Source organism: Coturnix japonica, chromosome 7, assembly GCF_001577835.2.
Source record: "Coturnix japonica isolate 7356 chromosome 7, Coturnix japonica 2.1, whole genome shotgun sequence".
In the NCBI taxonomy this organism is placed as follows: domain Eukaryota; kingdom Metazoa; phylum Chordata; class Aves; order Galliformes; family Phasianidae; genus Coturnix; species Coturnix japonica.
Genome location: NC_029522.1, coordinates 32,638,257 through 32,656,063, shown reverse-complemented (window position 1 = coordinate 32,656,063; position 17,807 = coordinate 32,638,257). Strand labels below are relative to the sequence as shown.

Sequence of the window (17,807 nt, the reverse complement as noted above, 5' to 3'; positions counted from 1 at the left end):
TCTTTCCCATATGTAGTCACATATTCAAGATCAGCACTTCATGGCCAGATTGCAGATAACACAAGTGAACTCAGAAACCAAAAGCCCTGTGCTGACGTTTGATAAAGGACAAATAACATTTCAGAATTACTGCATTAAAATTTCTTCATTCTGTGATTCATTCATTTCAAGTACAGATTGGGGCGATTAAACTACTGTGTATGGGGATGAAAATGAAAGAAACACTACTGAGACTCATCAAAGAAATAAAGTTGCTCTGAGTTTCGTGAGCTAAACAGAAGAATTTTACTCAAACATCTTCAACAACAAAGAGTAAACTGAGGCAAAACTGAGAAGGATGCTCACAAAGGCCCAACACTCAGCACACGGTGCCTAGGATGGCTCCTGCTGAAGCACATTTCTCTCTGCACTTCTCCAAGCACCGCACATGTCCATCTTACACACCTTACCAGTCTGCATCATCATCCTCAGAGAGAACAGGCTCCAATTCACTGAGTCCTCTGCACACTGGAAGACCACGAGCTCCTTCATGGTGCAGTTTTGGACTCAAGACTGAAGTCAAAACGGGGCCAACTCACAGACAACCTCATTTTGTGGATATCATCATAGCAATCTCAATTGTCTGGTACTGCTCCAGCATTTTTTTAACTGATCGTTCCATGAATTTATCAAATTACCCTTAAAATTCCCACGTGTTCTGACATTCAGAACTACATATCCCTAAGGAAAATCAAAACAAACAACAGCCCTACATTTCCTTTTATTTTTTGTAGTTCCACTCTGAGCCATTTAATAATGACCAATTTCTACCTAGTGGATGCCTTAAGGATTATCTTTGAACTTCAATAATTCCTCCTCTTCTATGGCATTTATCCTCTGACTGAATTTATAAAGATTAACGTATATCCCCTTCTCAACCTTTATTTTGCTTGGACAAGTGAACCATACTCTTTTAATCTGTTCTCGTAATACAGATTCTCCTAATCATCCTAGCAGTAATTCTCTGTACCTGCTTCACAATTTAAATTAATCTCTCTTCAACATGGATGGCCAGAACAACATACAATTTTCAGTGTTTTACATAGGGACAACAAAGTGTATCTTCAAAGAAGTCTCCCTTTGATTGCATGGGAATCACAGAAGCTTTTTTTCCCCTCCCTATTTGGTATGGCTTTGTTACAGTGCTGCTTGCTATCTCACTAATAGCAAGAGCTCTACACCTGTGGCTTCTAGACACCACCAAAATTAGTAAGAATTTGTTTTAAAAGGCCAAAATCTCACCAGTATGCATGATAATCACTAGGGCTTGACCGTGGATGACAAGCAGAAGGATTCGCGCTCTGGGAGGACAATGAGACATTACACACCATCAGACTCCCAGCTGAACATGGAGAACCTGTTCTCCTAATCTACTGACAGTTCCCAGGAGGGAAAAGGTAGAAAGAAATACATAAAACAGGCCAAAGACAGACAAACTGTTTAGTTTCCTACAAGTATGACCTAAGAACTATTTAGGGGTCGTTGTGAACAAATCTTGCATAGCTTTAAGTCAAAACTATTCTAGAAGTAATCTCAGGTTGGACAATTCAATTAAAATCTGACCTTTTTTTTTTCTTTCCTGGCTACTTTTAGCACCTATGACATTGTTCAGAAGACGAAGACTGAACACAAAAACTATCTTGTTTAGGCTTGAACCATTTTCAAAACCACTTTGATGTGAATTCAGATTTCTCAACACGCAAAACGCCCCAACTTGAAGAAAAAGCCAATGCAATCCAAAGATTTTTTCCTAATACTTACTTGGCCAAAAGAAACTGGGAAGGCATTCTTGGACTTGGATCTCTTGTTGCTCTTCAGCAAGCATCCTTATTACGGGCTGCTCATACACCCAAAACTCTGATGAGCCCTCATTACTATTTAGAAATGCATCTTTCCAATAGTAAAGCTGAACAGCCTCCCACCTTAAAAGCACTCCTGGTACATTTACGTTGTGATTTTCATATTTTTAAATGTATGCTATTTGAATTATTTAAAGGGAAAAAAGAGGAGGATTATTTCATCTGGGAGTCACAACTGAGCAGGGGGAATGTCCAAAATATAAAATATTAAATATTCCTAGTTGCAAATGTGAAAGTAAAAAAAAAAAAAAAAGAAAAAATCCCCCAAAACCACCCTAACCGTATTAAAATACCCCTTGCACAACAAAGAAATTATCTGTGATTTTGCAAAATTAGAAATCATTTAACTTCATCCCATTTGGTTACGTATAAATAAAACATCTGTATTAAATTGTTCTTACACATTACATAAAGGTCATCTCCATTGGGCTGGAGAGCAGTGTTTCCATACTTCCAGGTTCCCTTTCAGACATAAAGCTGTGATCGTACTTATTCCACAATGTAATTTTATTCTCTTTGCCATCGCTCTCTGAAATTCCCATACCATATCTTACTATCTGCTGTACTGTCACTTCAATCTAACAGTATCTCTAACTGGGATTCTAACTTGAATCAGCCACCTGCAATCTAGCACACAGCAGTCCTCAAAGCAGACTTGATCCACTCAAAGTTGTAGTTTCACATTTAATATCAATTTGCCAGGCTATCGACCAGTTCTTCCTAATGATTCCTCCAGTCTGTATAAGGATCTGCCTTTTCTTTCCTTTTTCTTTCTCCAAAATAATACGGCATTCAAGATGAAGTCAGGCTTATTCTAAAGGCGCTGCCATTCCCCCATGGCTACTAACAGAGATTCCTTCATTCTCCTCAAAATGATTTCGGAAAGTATTTTGTGTTCTCAGAGATGAATCCCCTCAAATAAATGATATTATTTAGCTATTCCTTATCCTTACTGCAATTTTTAGCACTGCCTACTTTCTTTTCTATTATCGTAGAAGAACAAACGCCCCGGCATATTTAAACAATAAGGTTCTGTCACTGTAGCAACAAACAACTAATATGATCAATATGAATTCTGTAAGCATGAAAAAAAAGAAAAAAAGCAAAATACCCACCAGTTCTGTGCATTATTTCTGAATCTCCTAATGAAAATTATGGCATTGTTGAAATGCTCAAGGGCAGTATTTTGAAAAGTAAAATTCAATATGGTCAGAATGTCTTTGAAAGCACCTTCTGCACACATGAAAGATTAAAGTCCGTACCTTTGCATGGATCAGAACTAAATGGGACACCACCACAGCACTCAAATCTCAGCCTTCCACCCTGTCACCTCTTCCCATCCACGTCTGTCATGGCACAGAGAACCCAGTGCCCTCATCTCTGAATGACTGCAGTGAAAATGAGGCTGTTTAGCACTTTGTTGGATGCTACCGTTAATCAGTGGCCTTCTCCTACTTTGAATAGAAGGAAAAGAAAAAGAAAGAAAGAAAGAAAACAGCTTTATTTTAAGTCTATCACGACAATTTTAACCAATTATATTTAAACTTCATCAAGCATTACTACAAGAACATGATGCTACCTCTGGCAGCATCCTGGATGGGGATGGTATTTAGCCCCGGCCATAGGGAGGAAGATGCTGCTGTCAAAGGGGAAGAGAAAAAAAACATATGGAGATCTAAGGAAGAGTGCAGAAAGCACAAAGCTGGGCTTCCAGTTATTATGCTTTATCATAGGTAGCTTAAAACTATATCAAATAGATGAAAACCTTTGATAATGTGGAAATTAAAGTATATATATATATTTTTCCCCCCGTTCTCATTAGGTTTTGCTGAATTACCGTATTGCAGATGGGACTATTCCTAGAAAAATTAAAAATGCCATCCGTATCTGCTCCTGATGAAGGTGTCATTTTCATTTCCTCTCCCATGACATCCCTTCAGCTTCAAATGCCCACACACATTACAGCAAGGTAGCCTGCTCTCCATACAAGTTGCAGCACAATTATTATGCGTGGAAGTGCATAATAATCCAGTCCAGTCGTGACTCTACCACTGACTTCCTACATGAATATGCACGAATCAATTAAACCTCTGAAAGCATCAATTTCCTTCTCAATGTAGTAATGATAATAATAATAATAGCTGCCCATTGTATAGGGCACCGCATGCAATATTTTTAATGCCTGCTAATGAAATGTGCTATTAATTATTAGAATGCGGTTTGGTTTTGAAAGACAAGTAGGAGAGTGCTTCAACTCTGCATTCCAAGTGATACAACCAAAAACCCGGAGCTCTCCCAACAACCTGACTTGATGGAAGTGCTTACAAGCAGTCCGGCAAATCCTACTTAGGAGTCAAACAGCAATTACATTTGTATCAGGACTTGCAGATCCTGGCAGCGACACTGCAGTGAGATTTGCAGCTAAGGGGTTAATGGGACGAGATGGGAGTGGTTACGGGCTCAGTGCCACAGGTTTTGCCCTTTGTGGCTTCTCACATCCCAGACTTGGAAAATATGAGCTGTGATACTGAGAAAGGTAAGAAGCCAGCACAGCCCCATAGTGATAAATGAGTTTGCATCATCTGTCATTAGAACTTCCTGCCAACAGGGTCATTCCCTATTAAATTACCACTTGTCAATGTTTAAAATACTGATTGATAAATGACTGTGCCAAAACTGATAACACGACAGCTTTTATTTTCTAATATTCCCCGTTACCACATTCTGCTACTTCAAGATACAGATAGAGTGGGGTTTTTTTTTTCCTTTTTCCCCAAGTACTTTAGTGAAAGACAATTTAATCTAATACAACCCTAACAGGTACTGTATAATGATTGGTCCTGATACACATTATATACTATCCTTCTTGCCAAAATAAACCTACTGGCGATTTAGTGATACGGGTAGATCCAAGTTTCACATTTCATCAAATGCTAGTAATCTGTTTTATCAATATAAACTGCATTTTAATGAAAAAATTCTTTTCTTCAGTACACTTCACTTTTAATGCCCCAGAGTATAATAATTCGTTCATGCTGTAGAACAAGAATGTTTTACAAGACCTTAACTCTCCAGAGAAATTTCTCTGTAAATACAAAATGCAAGTTTTATGGGAATGTGTTGTATGCAACATGAGCAGTACCCAACATAATAAAAAACTAGGTTGCACAGAGAATTCTGCTTAAGTATCCTTGTGAGCTATTGTGGGACTAAATGGTTATTATGGCAGCATTGAGTTGAATACCTATCTGACAGATAAAAGAGAGTCAGTAAAACTATTTCTGCCTCTGAACAGATAAAAAGAAATGAGGTTGGTTTTTTTAGAAAGTTTTGCAAAATAAATACATCCCAGCAGACCAAGCAGCCAGGCTCTCCTTTGGGAGGGCTCAGTTGGTCAGCTGCTGGAGAACTGTGGGGACAAACTCATCTATTTGGCTTCTGAATTGTTAGCAATGGAGCGCCCTGGAGCAGTAGATACTCCCCAGGGCTGGAATAGGAACACTGGCATCACCCCCTGAAGGCACAGAATGCAAGCACTGAAGGAAGCACCAGTGACTGGGGATGCTCGAGCCTCCCTTCACCCAATTCTCAGCTGAAATCCTCCATGTTGTGCCTTTCTAAGCCAGCTCTGTGCTTCCCTCCCAATAGGTGTCATGTCCCAGATCTTGCAAGCATCCCTCCTGCCTGCCAGTGCCAGCCCTCAAACTCTGCTTGCAGCAGGTAAGGAGGAAAGCCATTCAGTGGAGCAATTCCCATCATCCAGTTCTTCAGTAGCAAGCCCCAAGGTAGGAGCAGGCTATTGGAGTTATCTAATTATGCTAATTACCCATAAACTGTGGTGACAGGAAGGCTATGACTACCACAGAGCACCATGGAGATGCCCAAGCCACCTCTAAGTGCAGTAGATAGCCTCAAAGCTGGAATCACTATCATTAGCATCATACTCCACCTAAGCTAATAAATGCATGGAAAGCTAATTAGCAAAAAACTTCACTTCTAAGGTATACTGTTTCCAATACACATGACCATTAGTGAGAGCTCACTTGGGTACCCCTGTAGAGCATGCCTTGGTGCCATACAGCCACGTCCCCAGTGCCTGTCTACTGCTTTGCCTGGGGATTCAGGTCTGTCCCTGGTTGTGGACATCAGTATTTTCCTGCACTGCAAAGCCATTGTGTGGTGTTAATTACAGAGGAAGGGGGAGTTAGTTATCAGACTCTTAGTTATCTAAACAGAGGTCTCAGATTCAGCCCTGCAAGCCCGATCCCAGTGATGCAAGCCACAAGAATTCTTGTTTTCATTCCCCAAAACAGGCTCCTCCCCACATGACAGTGATGTTTCTTTACAATAGATACTGTCAGGGCCTTTTGGAAACGTCTGCGTTAGTCAGAAACTCCCCTGACTGTTCATAAAGCATTTTCAAGCTCGGAAAATTCTGTCTCTCTTACACTATAACTAACAAATATAAGATCAAATGGTTGAAAGCATCCTGTTAACTGCACTACGTTATAAAAGCAAATTAAGAAACAACATTCTGAAATGTTTAATTCTACCCCTAAATGTGTAATGCAGACAGTACGAGATACCAGCTAACAAGTTCCACTTAAAAGAAACCATTGCCCATCTTCTGCTGTCATCCCAGTGCTCCTCATGTTTCTTTTATATTAGCTCACTTCAGTCCAATCTGCATTTTGAGCTCTTAGGAACATTAATTCATTCTTGCTTATAAAAGTATCTCCCTTTTCTGCCGCATCGTAGTGATGGTAAAGATATACCACAATTAAAGAACTAGTGATAATAACCAAAATCTATATTACAATTTGCACTGGAACAAATTGCACGGAGCACTCAACTTGACCCAGCTTTGCCAACTACCAGGGATGGAATGGATGCAGGCAGAGCAAGAGAATGCATTCAAAACAGAGGTGTTCCAGCAGGGCTTGATGGCACGAGAGGCAGATGCCAAGGATAACATCATTAGAAAGGGAGTTTTGCTCTCAGACTATAGTTTGTGTGCGCTCAAATAAAAATAAATTATATCAAAATAGATTCTATCAGTCCTATAGAAAAAAAAAACACAACTTTTTTTTATTACATTATAATAGAAAATAAATTGAAATTTAATAAATGACAACATAAGTGTGAATTACACCATATTTAATTCACTGTGATGTTGAAGAAAAAAGCCTGATGCACAGCACATATGGCATGTAAGATCAGCTACATGTATACATCTCTTGCAATACCTATGCACTATCAAGTGACATAAACTTGGACTGTTATTTGTCTATAAGCTTAGAAGTCTGGCAATATATATTTCTATATAATATACGTGTAACAGAATGTATATAAAGGAGAATTCAAAATCTGAAATGACAGAGGATGAATCCATAAGGAATAGCTGTGGTACAGCAGGGTCCAGTATGGAAGCCAGTCACTGTCAGAACCAGAAAATGGGAGGATTAGCTCCACACATTTCTTACTCTGCTCAATCCTCAAATCTTCTCATCTCTGCTCAGGGCCAGACAGGGAACACTGTCTGTGTTTGCTCAGGGAACAACCAGAGTGTCCTTATGAGAAATCTTTATCATAAAATAATTCTCTTCACAAAATGCATCGGTAACTTCTTGTAGGTAGCAGAAAAGCAGTGATTAGATGCCCATCTGAAATACTTAATTACACATTACGTGCATATGTAATGCTACACCTCTCCTTAGCCATACTCCGTCACCATTATATGATCCTTCACTGCGCTGCTCACGTCCGTTTGCACAGCCATCACCCACAGTAATCACATTAACAGGTAAACACATGACAGGATTTGCTTGTTTGACGTGCTCTTTTAATACAGCGTTTTGATCAAAGGTCAGATGTATTCTCTTGTATTTTACCCCACAATCTCGGGGTTAACCTAAAATAATCTTTACAGGATCACTAGCACACGCGTGAGGATGGTTTCTTACATCGTGTATGTCCACATGGAGATTCCATTTGAGACATGCACACCCTTCGATGTTCACACGCGAAATAAAAGAGGTCAGAGTAAAGAAAAAACCCACCCCGCTTATTTTGCCTTCAGAATTTTTAAATATTTTCCCAACATCTCAGCAAAATTATGCATTTTAAAAAGACTGCAGGCACTGAAATGATTGTCAGTCATGCAAATAATCACTTACTTACACTGTATGAGTTTGGTTTGGATAAAGCAAATTACCATTTGAAAATAACTTGAAAAACACTCTGGGCTAAGAGCTTGCTTTATAAATTTTCGCTTGGCCACAGTTTTTCTTAACCTTTTTCTCCTCAATCTCCATTCTGTCACTATAGCAATTCGGTCTACACGAAAAAACAAAAACCAAACTGCATTCAACTGCCACAGGTGCATTCACCATCATTGGGAGCATGATCCTGTAAAGAAATAGTACGGATGGGCTGCAGTTGAAGGTCAAAACTGCCACAAGATTTCCCAGGTACATCAAAAACCGTGAGACCCTTTTACAATGGCTCAGTATTGAATACATGAAACAACCACAGTGTTCCCTCGCTTTAAAGACATGGTCTCTAAGAAGCAATAGTAGGATTGCAGAGAGGTACAGGTAGTGATCTCTTCTGCCACCCTGAGAGACAAGGCCCCAAGCAGCACTGGAGGATTTTAACATGCTTGCCAAACACGTAGCTTTAAGGCTTCACGTTAGACATGGATTTTTAAAGGATTTGCATCAGTGCTTTAGAATATGTTTGCCTAGTGGCTGAAATGCAAACCTTGCTCTGCAACGCCAACAGGATGCACGGCCTGATACTAAAAATCTCTTGCAGTCACAATGCTGCTTTCCACCCTTACTCCAACGAAACACACACCCAGCATCGTGTCGTTTTTTAAGTGTATAATCAAACTGCAGAATCAAACTATCTCTATTTAGTATCGGTCCCATCGAAGCAAAGTTCCTGTTCAGTGGGAGGAAAGTTCCTTGTAATAGGAAAAACAATTGTGCCAGGTTTAATCAAAAGTGAAAGGGATCTGGTGAATGTTCCCTTTGAGCCACATAACCCGCTGCTAATTTCAGGATGGGCTCAGAAACAAGGGTAATAAAAAACGTCCTTCGTAGTAACTGAGGAGGACTGAAGAGCAACTGCAACTGCAGCTAATGCCAAAATCTGCAAGTCTGCTCCGTGCTACCGAAACGCTTTTCACCTACCTGGGAAGCAATAAAATGAGAGGTAGGGGAGGGGGGAAGGAATAAAATCCCACTACAATATACCAAGGGAAATATAGCTTCTCAACTACAGCCTTATCGCTGTTAGTGTTCTCTAGAATTTCTTTCTCCTCCTTGACCTCCCCTGTACAAACAAACAGATGGAGCTGAAGCACAGTCAACTTTTTAGAAACTAAAACAAGTGGGAAATTATTCACACCAAGCGACGGGGGTTTGTATGCAGCCCCAGCAGCCTCTGATTGCTGAAATACACTTAGTAAGGCAGAGTGCCTATCTTCCAACTCTCAACAACGCTGTAACCGATTAGTTAAAACTTCACCATAAATAGGTAGCTTTGACAGACTGGAGGCAATTTATGACGTGGAAAATGTACTGACCTGCTCACATCAGGAAACCTGACTGGAAAATAGAGAACTTGGCACTTCGGTCTGATTATTTTTTCCAGATCCTTAGGTCTGTGGTCAGGAATCAGCTTCATAAATTTTCCAATGGATGTAAGAAATGATTCCATATTAAAAGCAGAGTTGAACACCACAATATCAGCAACCAAACTGTAAAAAGCAGTGAAGGTTAATGAACACACTGCTGCTGCAAAAGGAGCGAAGCTATTCAATGCAATGAAAACAGGATACATATTCTCATACACAAAATGTATAATGGCAAAGCCAATTAATATTAGCCTTTTCAGCTGAACCAGAAGTAGCATAAGTACCTCAATCAGATATGTTCCAATTCTTATGTTTTTAGACTTTGAATTATGTTTGAACTTTTTAAAAGCAAATAATAATATATTATTATCACCCTAAAGGAGCAGATCCCATCCTATCCACGGTTCACTTTCCATTCATAACATGGGTAAGATTAATATTATTGTCCTTGTTTTTTCAGAGCCCCACAAACAGATTAGGGGCACTGTAATATGTCATTGGTAGAACCTGGAAGAAGACTCCACACAGAAAACCCTTTGTACTGAAGGACAGCATCTGTTTACATGGGTGTACAGGACAAGGGGGAATGGTATTAAGCTGAGACGGGGGAGGTTTAGGTTGGATCTTAGGAAGTTTTTCCCCCAGAGGGTGGTGACGCACTGTTCACAGGTTGCCCAAGGAGGCTGTGGATGCCCCATCCCTGCAGGCATTCAAGGCCAGGCTGGATGTGGCTCTGGGCAGCCTGGGCTGCTGGTTGGTGACCCTGCACAGAGCAGAGGGTTGGAACCAGATAATCATTGTGGGTCTTTTCAGCCAAGACCATTCTACGATTCTATGGTTCCATTCTATGACAACTCACCTTTGGTTAACATACCTTTGACAGGCCACGTGGGCCAGGGACTGGGATAACAAAGATAAACGGTTTTGTTTGTTTACCCTATGCACAAAAAGTGCATGCACTAAACAAAAACTAGATACCACATAATTCACAGAATCAAATAAAAAGAAAAAAACGTTCAGTACATTAATACACTGCATTGCTCCTTAACACCGTGTTCTAAAATCAAGCAGATCAAGAGATTTCAGAAGCAGCTGGAACAGTAATTTAGGAAATATTCCTCAAGTTGGTCAGGGGACAGTAGAAAGTTACCCAGGCCCTGAAGTATCCAGAATAGTGAATGGGAAGCTCTGACACTGCCTTGGCTGCCCTGGCAAATGCAGCACCGATGGAGGTAAGGTTGGCACCTAGCAAAGGCTCCAGACATTTCTGTCTCTCTTTGTCTCATATATTGAGCCTCATCTGTTCAGCTTTATCCTGGAGGCTGTGTGTAGCACTGCAAACCTGAACACTCTTGTCACCCTTGCAGTTCAGGCAGCTACAAGGAAAGGAATTCCACCATTGAAATGTGTGACTTTATTACCAGTATCACTGCAACACTTCTGAATCATTAAGGAGAAAATAAAATCTCCCTTAACGACTCAAGAAGATTCCAAGTGCTCCAATTTCAATTTTCTCCAAAACATCTATGCAAAACATCACAGAAAGATAGAGCAGGAAATATACCAATATAAAGATAGAGCTAAAAATATGTATTTTCACATTTCTAGTATTTCCAACAGATTTGGAAGATGGCATTTCCTTGCAGATGACCGCTAGGTAGTTAAGCACTGCACTGAGGAGATGGCTTCCATTTGCTCTTAAAAATGGGGTTTATACAGTAACAAAAATGAAAGATGGAAATTACATAATTATACAGAGGTGCTACTGGAAGCTGAAGGAAATGGAATGGAGCATCTACAGAAGACTTTCAGGGGGAGGCAAGGCAAAAAAATTTTACTATTTAAAAACGCATGCTAGGAAGATAATGTCTGTCAGCTTCCAATAAAAAAAATAACTGCCATAAGAAAGGAAAACATACACAAAACAACATTCCTCACCTCAGTGCCGCAAAGACATCTTCATGGTGTAAAATCCAACAATGGCTGCTAAAGCTTTCATCGTACTGCTCACTAAACTCTCCCACTCTACTGCTATAGCAGTGAAACATGCACAAATGCAGCAGTGGCAGCTGCAGGATGGCCAGAGTGTACCCTGAGAAATCTGACTATAAACTGGCCTACATTATAATGATACAAAAGCTTGACTTATATCTTGAAATGCTCAGTCCCTGGTCCTCATAATTCTCCTAATAGCAGATAGGAAAGAAAAGATCACGCGAATCAATTCATTTCAGTTCTCAGAACAACTCAGTTTTGCTGTTTCACTTAGGTTTGTACAGATTCTAACCACAAAGCTTTTCAGTATGGTGGTTATTAACTTCTTTCATTAACTTAGATTCAAGAAATACATTCGTTTTTAGCAACAATAAAGGACCGCAGCCTTTAAAATGTCTGGGTATTTTAGCACTGCACAATTTCTGAATACCAGATGAAAAAAAAATATAAGGACTTATCTGGTATGTTTACTGCCCTCCCTTCAAAAGAAAAGTGCGGCATTACATTTTAATTTCTGTTTATTTCCCTAAAACCCTCTCTATAATTTCAGTTGGATGCAGTAAAAGCTATGGCCGAGCAGGACGTGCTTAGCTGGGCTTTGCTAAGCAAACATGAAACAAAGCATCTCTGTCACACAGCCAAGATGGGGCAAAACCCACACAACTACCAGGTATGCCACAGTAGCTCAACAGAATCACAGGACAGCTTGGGTTGGAAGGGACCTTAAAGATGACCTGGTTCCATGCCCATGCCACGGGTAGGGCTGCCACCCACCACTGGTGCTGGTATCACTGCTCTTTTATACACTGAGGTAGATGAGTGGATAGAGGATGTGGTTATAGCCAGAACCTTTTTCTCAGCTCCTCTTTGGGACGCTGTTTGTACCACTGCTTATTATAGTCTCTTCAGTTCAGTGGAAGGGGACTCCTCAGAGCTGGCAGCGCTGAGCATCGGTACATAGAAGGACACATTAAACTACACAGAGAGGTGTGAGAAACACATACCATGAAAGAATCTGGTTGTATCCATACTGAAAATCCCTTTCCTTGCACTTCTGGACAGGATACGCCAATTGGTTCTCATGGAAGTAGAGAACCTTTTTCAATTTGCCCAGGTCAGGGCGCAGGGCAGCGAGTTCAGCCAGGTTAAGCACGGAGCTTGCAAAGAGGATCCTGGAAACAAGGAGAGCAGTGTTTAGTGCCCGTGAGCATGCTCACAGGGGTCACCCCTTACCCTTCGCCTCCCCTTCTCCCCCCCAAGAAAAACATAACCCCTATAGGGACACATCAATAGCTAAGCCTTAATACCATGTAGCAGCATTCGAAGTTTTGATCTCTTAAAAAGCAGCTGCTAAGAACCCAACTAGAAAAGCACTGAATCTCATTGGTCTTCCCAGCTCAGTTACAGAGAGATGCAAAATAAAAAAGCTGGATGGATTTTATTGAAAAAGGCAAGAAAAGCTGTATCTGAAGGACAAATGGAACAAAGATAAGGCTGACTAGGGAATACTTTGCTTGCCAGTTTCATTACACTTTACTTCTTTATGCAACCAACTACTGAAATTCAATATATGAGCAGGAATGGCACATGTTCGTGTTATGACATAAACCCTTTTGATTTATGCAGTACACTTATCTAGTGCAGTCTCTTTTTTTTTTACCCTTTTCCTATGTTTTATTTTCTCATTTTTCTTAGGTATCCTACACAAGCAATGTTTGTATCCTCACACTCTGGTATGGCCATAGCACTCCTGCTATTCCACAGTCCATCGCATTGCTCACATCCATCAGGTATATTAAGCAGGCACAAACAACACTAACAAGCTGGTATCTCAGCCTTGTATAACCTAACAGGCTATCAGAAAATGGGCTTATTTAAATACATAATAGCAAGTTGCGACCCTGCTGAAAACAATGGCACGTTTCCCATAATTTCTATGCAATTACATGAGTGCCTCCTGTCCCTTGGTCAGCACAGCCTCCGAATCAACTGAATCCTGAAACTACAGAGAACCACAGACACTCATAAATTTCCCATCATAAAGGATAAAAAAAGTAAACTACAACCTTCCAATGCTGGCTGTCAAACTAAATCCTTGTGAATTGCCCCAAATAACCACACACACACACACATCATATATGTACCATAACGCTACCTTTGCTACTACACATATTATCTTTGAGTAATCTGCATCTAGAGAACCCACTTCCTGGAGAACTCATCCTGCATCCGTCTTCATCAGCATGAATCAATGCTAAGCTGAAAGGCTTACCAAAGTAAAAGATGAATGTGACTGCTTTGCTCATCAAATATTTGGTACTTCTAAAGGGATTGTTAAACAGAATAGCAATGAAGACACAAGCACCGCTTTACTACGAGCCACTCAAAGACCAAAGAAACAGTTGTTAGGTAAGTCACAACTTGTTTGCCACGTGGAGTGACAGCCCATAGAGCACACCATGACCAGGGCCAGGCACCAAGCAGATGGGAGAAGGCTTCCTACTGCAGGAACAACGTGGCTAATACACAATAAGACTGCAAAAATAAGATTATTGGCTGCTTGGAGAAATGCTGGATTGCCTTGTGGCTTATCCTTCCTTTTCCAATTCAATGGTATCCCAGAAATTCTTTCTGCAAGGAATTGGGAAGAAAACTGAGCTGGTGCAAGAGAGTGGCTATAAACTCAGCTGTGTTTGAAGCAGGAAGGAAAAGAAAAGATGGCACATGGGGACAGAAGGCAGGGGCAGCAACACAGGGCAGGACACACATGGCAGGGTGGGAAGAGCACGATGCAAACGCCAGGGTCATACGACAACAAGAGCTGAGGTTGAAGCCAGGCACAGCTGCACAGCTCTGCAGCATCCAAACCCACTCAGATGGACAATGGCAGAGCAGTACAAATAAAGATGTTTACATCCACAGGAAAGGAAGGCAATTCTTGCAGACAAACCAAAGGAAGCTGAGCTGGACTAGATGACCTTTAAAGGTCCCTTCCAACTCTAAGGATTCTGTGATGCTACAATTGAATACAACAGCACCATTGCAGAGAGCCAGAGGCAGGCTTCTCTTAAGGCAAAAAGGACCAAAACTTGGGAAGCATGCAAGAACCAGACCTAAATATTCTACAGTGCAAACGAGAAGCGATAAGAATTAACAAGCAGATCACTTAGCACTGCCCAGCTCATACATAAACCAGTGCTGAGAGAAAACTGTTGCAATTACTAGAAAATTCTGATTTAGAAGCTGAAATGACACTGCTTACATTTCTCACGGCAAATGAAGTGTTGAATTGGTAACAGCATTAGAAAACACCTTTCCTCATTCACTTGCATCACTTATCGGTGCTTCAAGAACTGAACGCAATGGGCACGAGATGCTCTCCTGTTTGTTTCTTTGCTGGCATAAAAGCTGCTAACTACGAGCACGGAGCACTTGCTCCAGCTTTGTGAACCTAAATAGCACCTGACAGCCCAAGTCACCATGAACATGCCCACAGTGCAGCCGTGGACGTGGTTAATGGACTCACGCAGGGCACTGGAGGATATGCTGCCGTGGATTTCCACTTAACACCTATTACAAGGGGAAGAAGGGAAAGTTTATTATAATGTAACGTGCGACATAAATATATGTCAGTTGTCATTCCGTGTGACACTGACTTTCATTTTACCTCGGGTTATTATTTAAGTAATAAATCCTAACAAGGTGAGCTTTATCATCCCACCGAGTGTATCCGGGAGGTAGAGACACAAGGTGATGGCAAGAACGCTCCAAACATGATAATTCCTGACAGCTGCTGCTTGAGCACAAGTTAAATTGAACAGTTTATCTCAGCATAAAGATGTTATAAGGTTTTATGTTTAATTTAAAAAAATTAACATAAAACCCAGAGAAAGCAGAGTTAGGCAATCTTTCACAAACATGACATACTACAATCACTGCATAAGCTGGATTAGTACTTATTACCATGCTACTAGAGAATTAAGCTGTTTTTAGACCACCAAAGAGCTTTAAATTGCAACTTTTGTCTCTGTAAGAGAAACCTATATTTAAAACGTCTGCTAAATTCAAATTAACTGCTACATCATTAGCTTGCCACCTCACCAAAAAAAAAAACCAACACATTTAAACTGCTATTACAGTGTTCTTATCCAAACCTATCACTGCTGCAACACATAATAAAACAGTAGCCCTCCATAAATACAAAGTGTCACAGAGCTGAAGGTCACAGCAGTGACTCCCCTGCTGTCCTCCCCAGGACAACTCCGGCACTTGCGGCCCCCAGGACGTGGTGCCCAGCAGCACCAGCACCTTGGAGGCCAGCCAGACTGCTGGGCCACCCTCCGCACAGGCTCTGGTTTTATGCTAAGCTTGTGCTTAATTTGAAGCACTTAATTGTCCTCCTGACTTCTGAGGAACTACTTACGTGAATTAAGTTAAGCGGGTGCTTAATTCATACAAATATTCATGGGGAGGAGGCCGAGCAGGCTTGCAGACTGAGAGCAGCGTTGTGTGTGCAGAATGACCTGACCTTTGTTCAGCCCGTTCTTTAATTTCCAAGAGCTGAATAGGACTAAAATTTAAAAAAATAATAATACAAAATAATAAAAGCATTTATATCATCAGCTGACAACATGCATCAGCCTGATATGGGTTTCCGTTTATATCAAGCAGAATATAAAAGTAAAGGTGCCAAAACATTTTTGTTTTGTTTAATAGATCTTTGTGTCACGTAACCGTGATTTACTCTTTTAAGAGACTGCCCTAAATCTTTCAATTAAATTCCCATGCAACCTAACTAAAAACACATTTTGCCTTCCCACTGGGAGACCACACAGTGCACGTTTACCTATCTGTGGATCGAGACAGAACCCTCTGGCTGGCTGAGCTTCCAGCACAAAGTGCATTGAAAACACAGCTGACTGGCACTGGGATCCTTGCAGCCTGGCAAGGGGCACTGCTGGAGGGAAGGGAATGAGCATCTACACAGAGCACCCAACACTGGGAGGGACCCACAGGGACCAGTGAACCCAACACCCAGCTCTACATTGCACCATCCAAACCCCACGGCAGTGTTCTATTGCTCCCTGAGCCCCACCAAGCCTTGGTGACACAGCCTGTCCCAAATGCACAGCCTGCATGTTGCCTTCACGCTCCTCAAGAACAAACCTGAGGGTTCTGGTTCCTCCATCTCATCCCCTAGCACACCCTTGGGTTCAACCCAGTCATTTGGACACATGCACTGATTTGGCTTTAAGGTGTGCTTTCCAGCTCTAATCCACACACCAAACAGCATCATTAACACGAGCAACGCTAAACAGACCAGTCATCTTCATTCAGTGTCACACGTTCTCTTAGGATCAACTCGCAGAAGGTGTACTTTTATCACTGTACTGAGAATACAGTGACCGCAATCGGATACAAAATGCTTTTTCATTTCCCACTGAACAATAGATGCTCCTGAATTTCCAAATAATAAATACCAATCAAGGATAATATATGACAGTACACAACATGATAGAAATTAACTCTAATTTTTTTGGACATGCAACGCACAAATGTCAAAAATGCTTATAGATCCTATAATACATATCTCATAAATTACACTTTTATAGATAGAGTGTAATTTGAAATGTTTACAGAAATAATTAAGTCTTACTATTCGAACATGCCTTATTTTTCAAAACAAATCACAAGGGCTGTCATGCCTTTCATCTTAATTAGGCCACGTGTTTGTCTTATTTATTTGTTATGCACTTCCATAAACGTTTACAAATATTAATCGCAAAGAAAAATATTTCTTCCTCTTGCTGTAATTCCTATACAGAGCACAGCGATAGATATTCGAGGCTCCTACTAGTTCAGTAGTTTAGGATTTGGAGTTAGTGTTGTATATTGAAATAGATTGTACATTAATATTTTCTTTTAAACTCATACTTCAAATCCCTTTTGTTGTGCTTGTATTGAAAATGACACCCTCCCTTCCTTGTTTTATATAGTACACCACTCAGGACAAGAGTTGAAATTCTTCCTCCTGCTGTCACAGACCTCAGGCTCCATTTTCCAAAAGAATTTACTGCCTTGAAATCAAGTTTTCCCCTTCTTCATACAGACCGTATCCCAAACAAAGCTCTAAACCATCTGCCCGAGCATCTGCTATTTGACGTTCCTGGAGCAGAGGGGGCTGCACGTCCAGCCCCATTGCTGCCGGTCCCATCCTTCTGTTTCTCAACCAACATTTTCAGACCTCTGCCAGGACTACAGGTAGGATCTTC

At 40.9% G+C, this 17,807-nt stretch overlaps 1 protein-coding gene across 21 annotated transcripts in view; it reads right to left on the bottom strand.

Moving 5' to 3' along the window:
- Positions 1 to 17,807, bottom strand: part of GTDC1 (glycosyltransferase like domain containing 1) — a 156,302-nt gene that overhangs the window by 67,295 nt on the left and 71,200 nt on the right. For 19 of the 21 annotated variants that reach the window (XM_032445721.1, XM_015869280.2, XM_015869270.2 and 16 more), the window contains 2 exons: positions 12,540 to 12,707; positions 9,490 to 9,663 (listed from right to left, as the gene is read on the bottom strand). In XM_032445721.1, the coding sequence (XP_032301612.1) occupies positions 9,490 to 9,623 (134 nt within the window). In that variant the 5' untranslated portion in view covers positions 9,624 to 9,663; positions 12,540 to 12,707. Of the gene's footprint in view, positions 1 to 3,160; positions 3,350 to 9,489; positions 9,664 to 12,539; positions 12,708 to 17,807 lie in introns of those variants that run through there. The other 2 variants (XM_015869284.1, XM_015869285.1) reach the window with 2 other exon arrangements.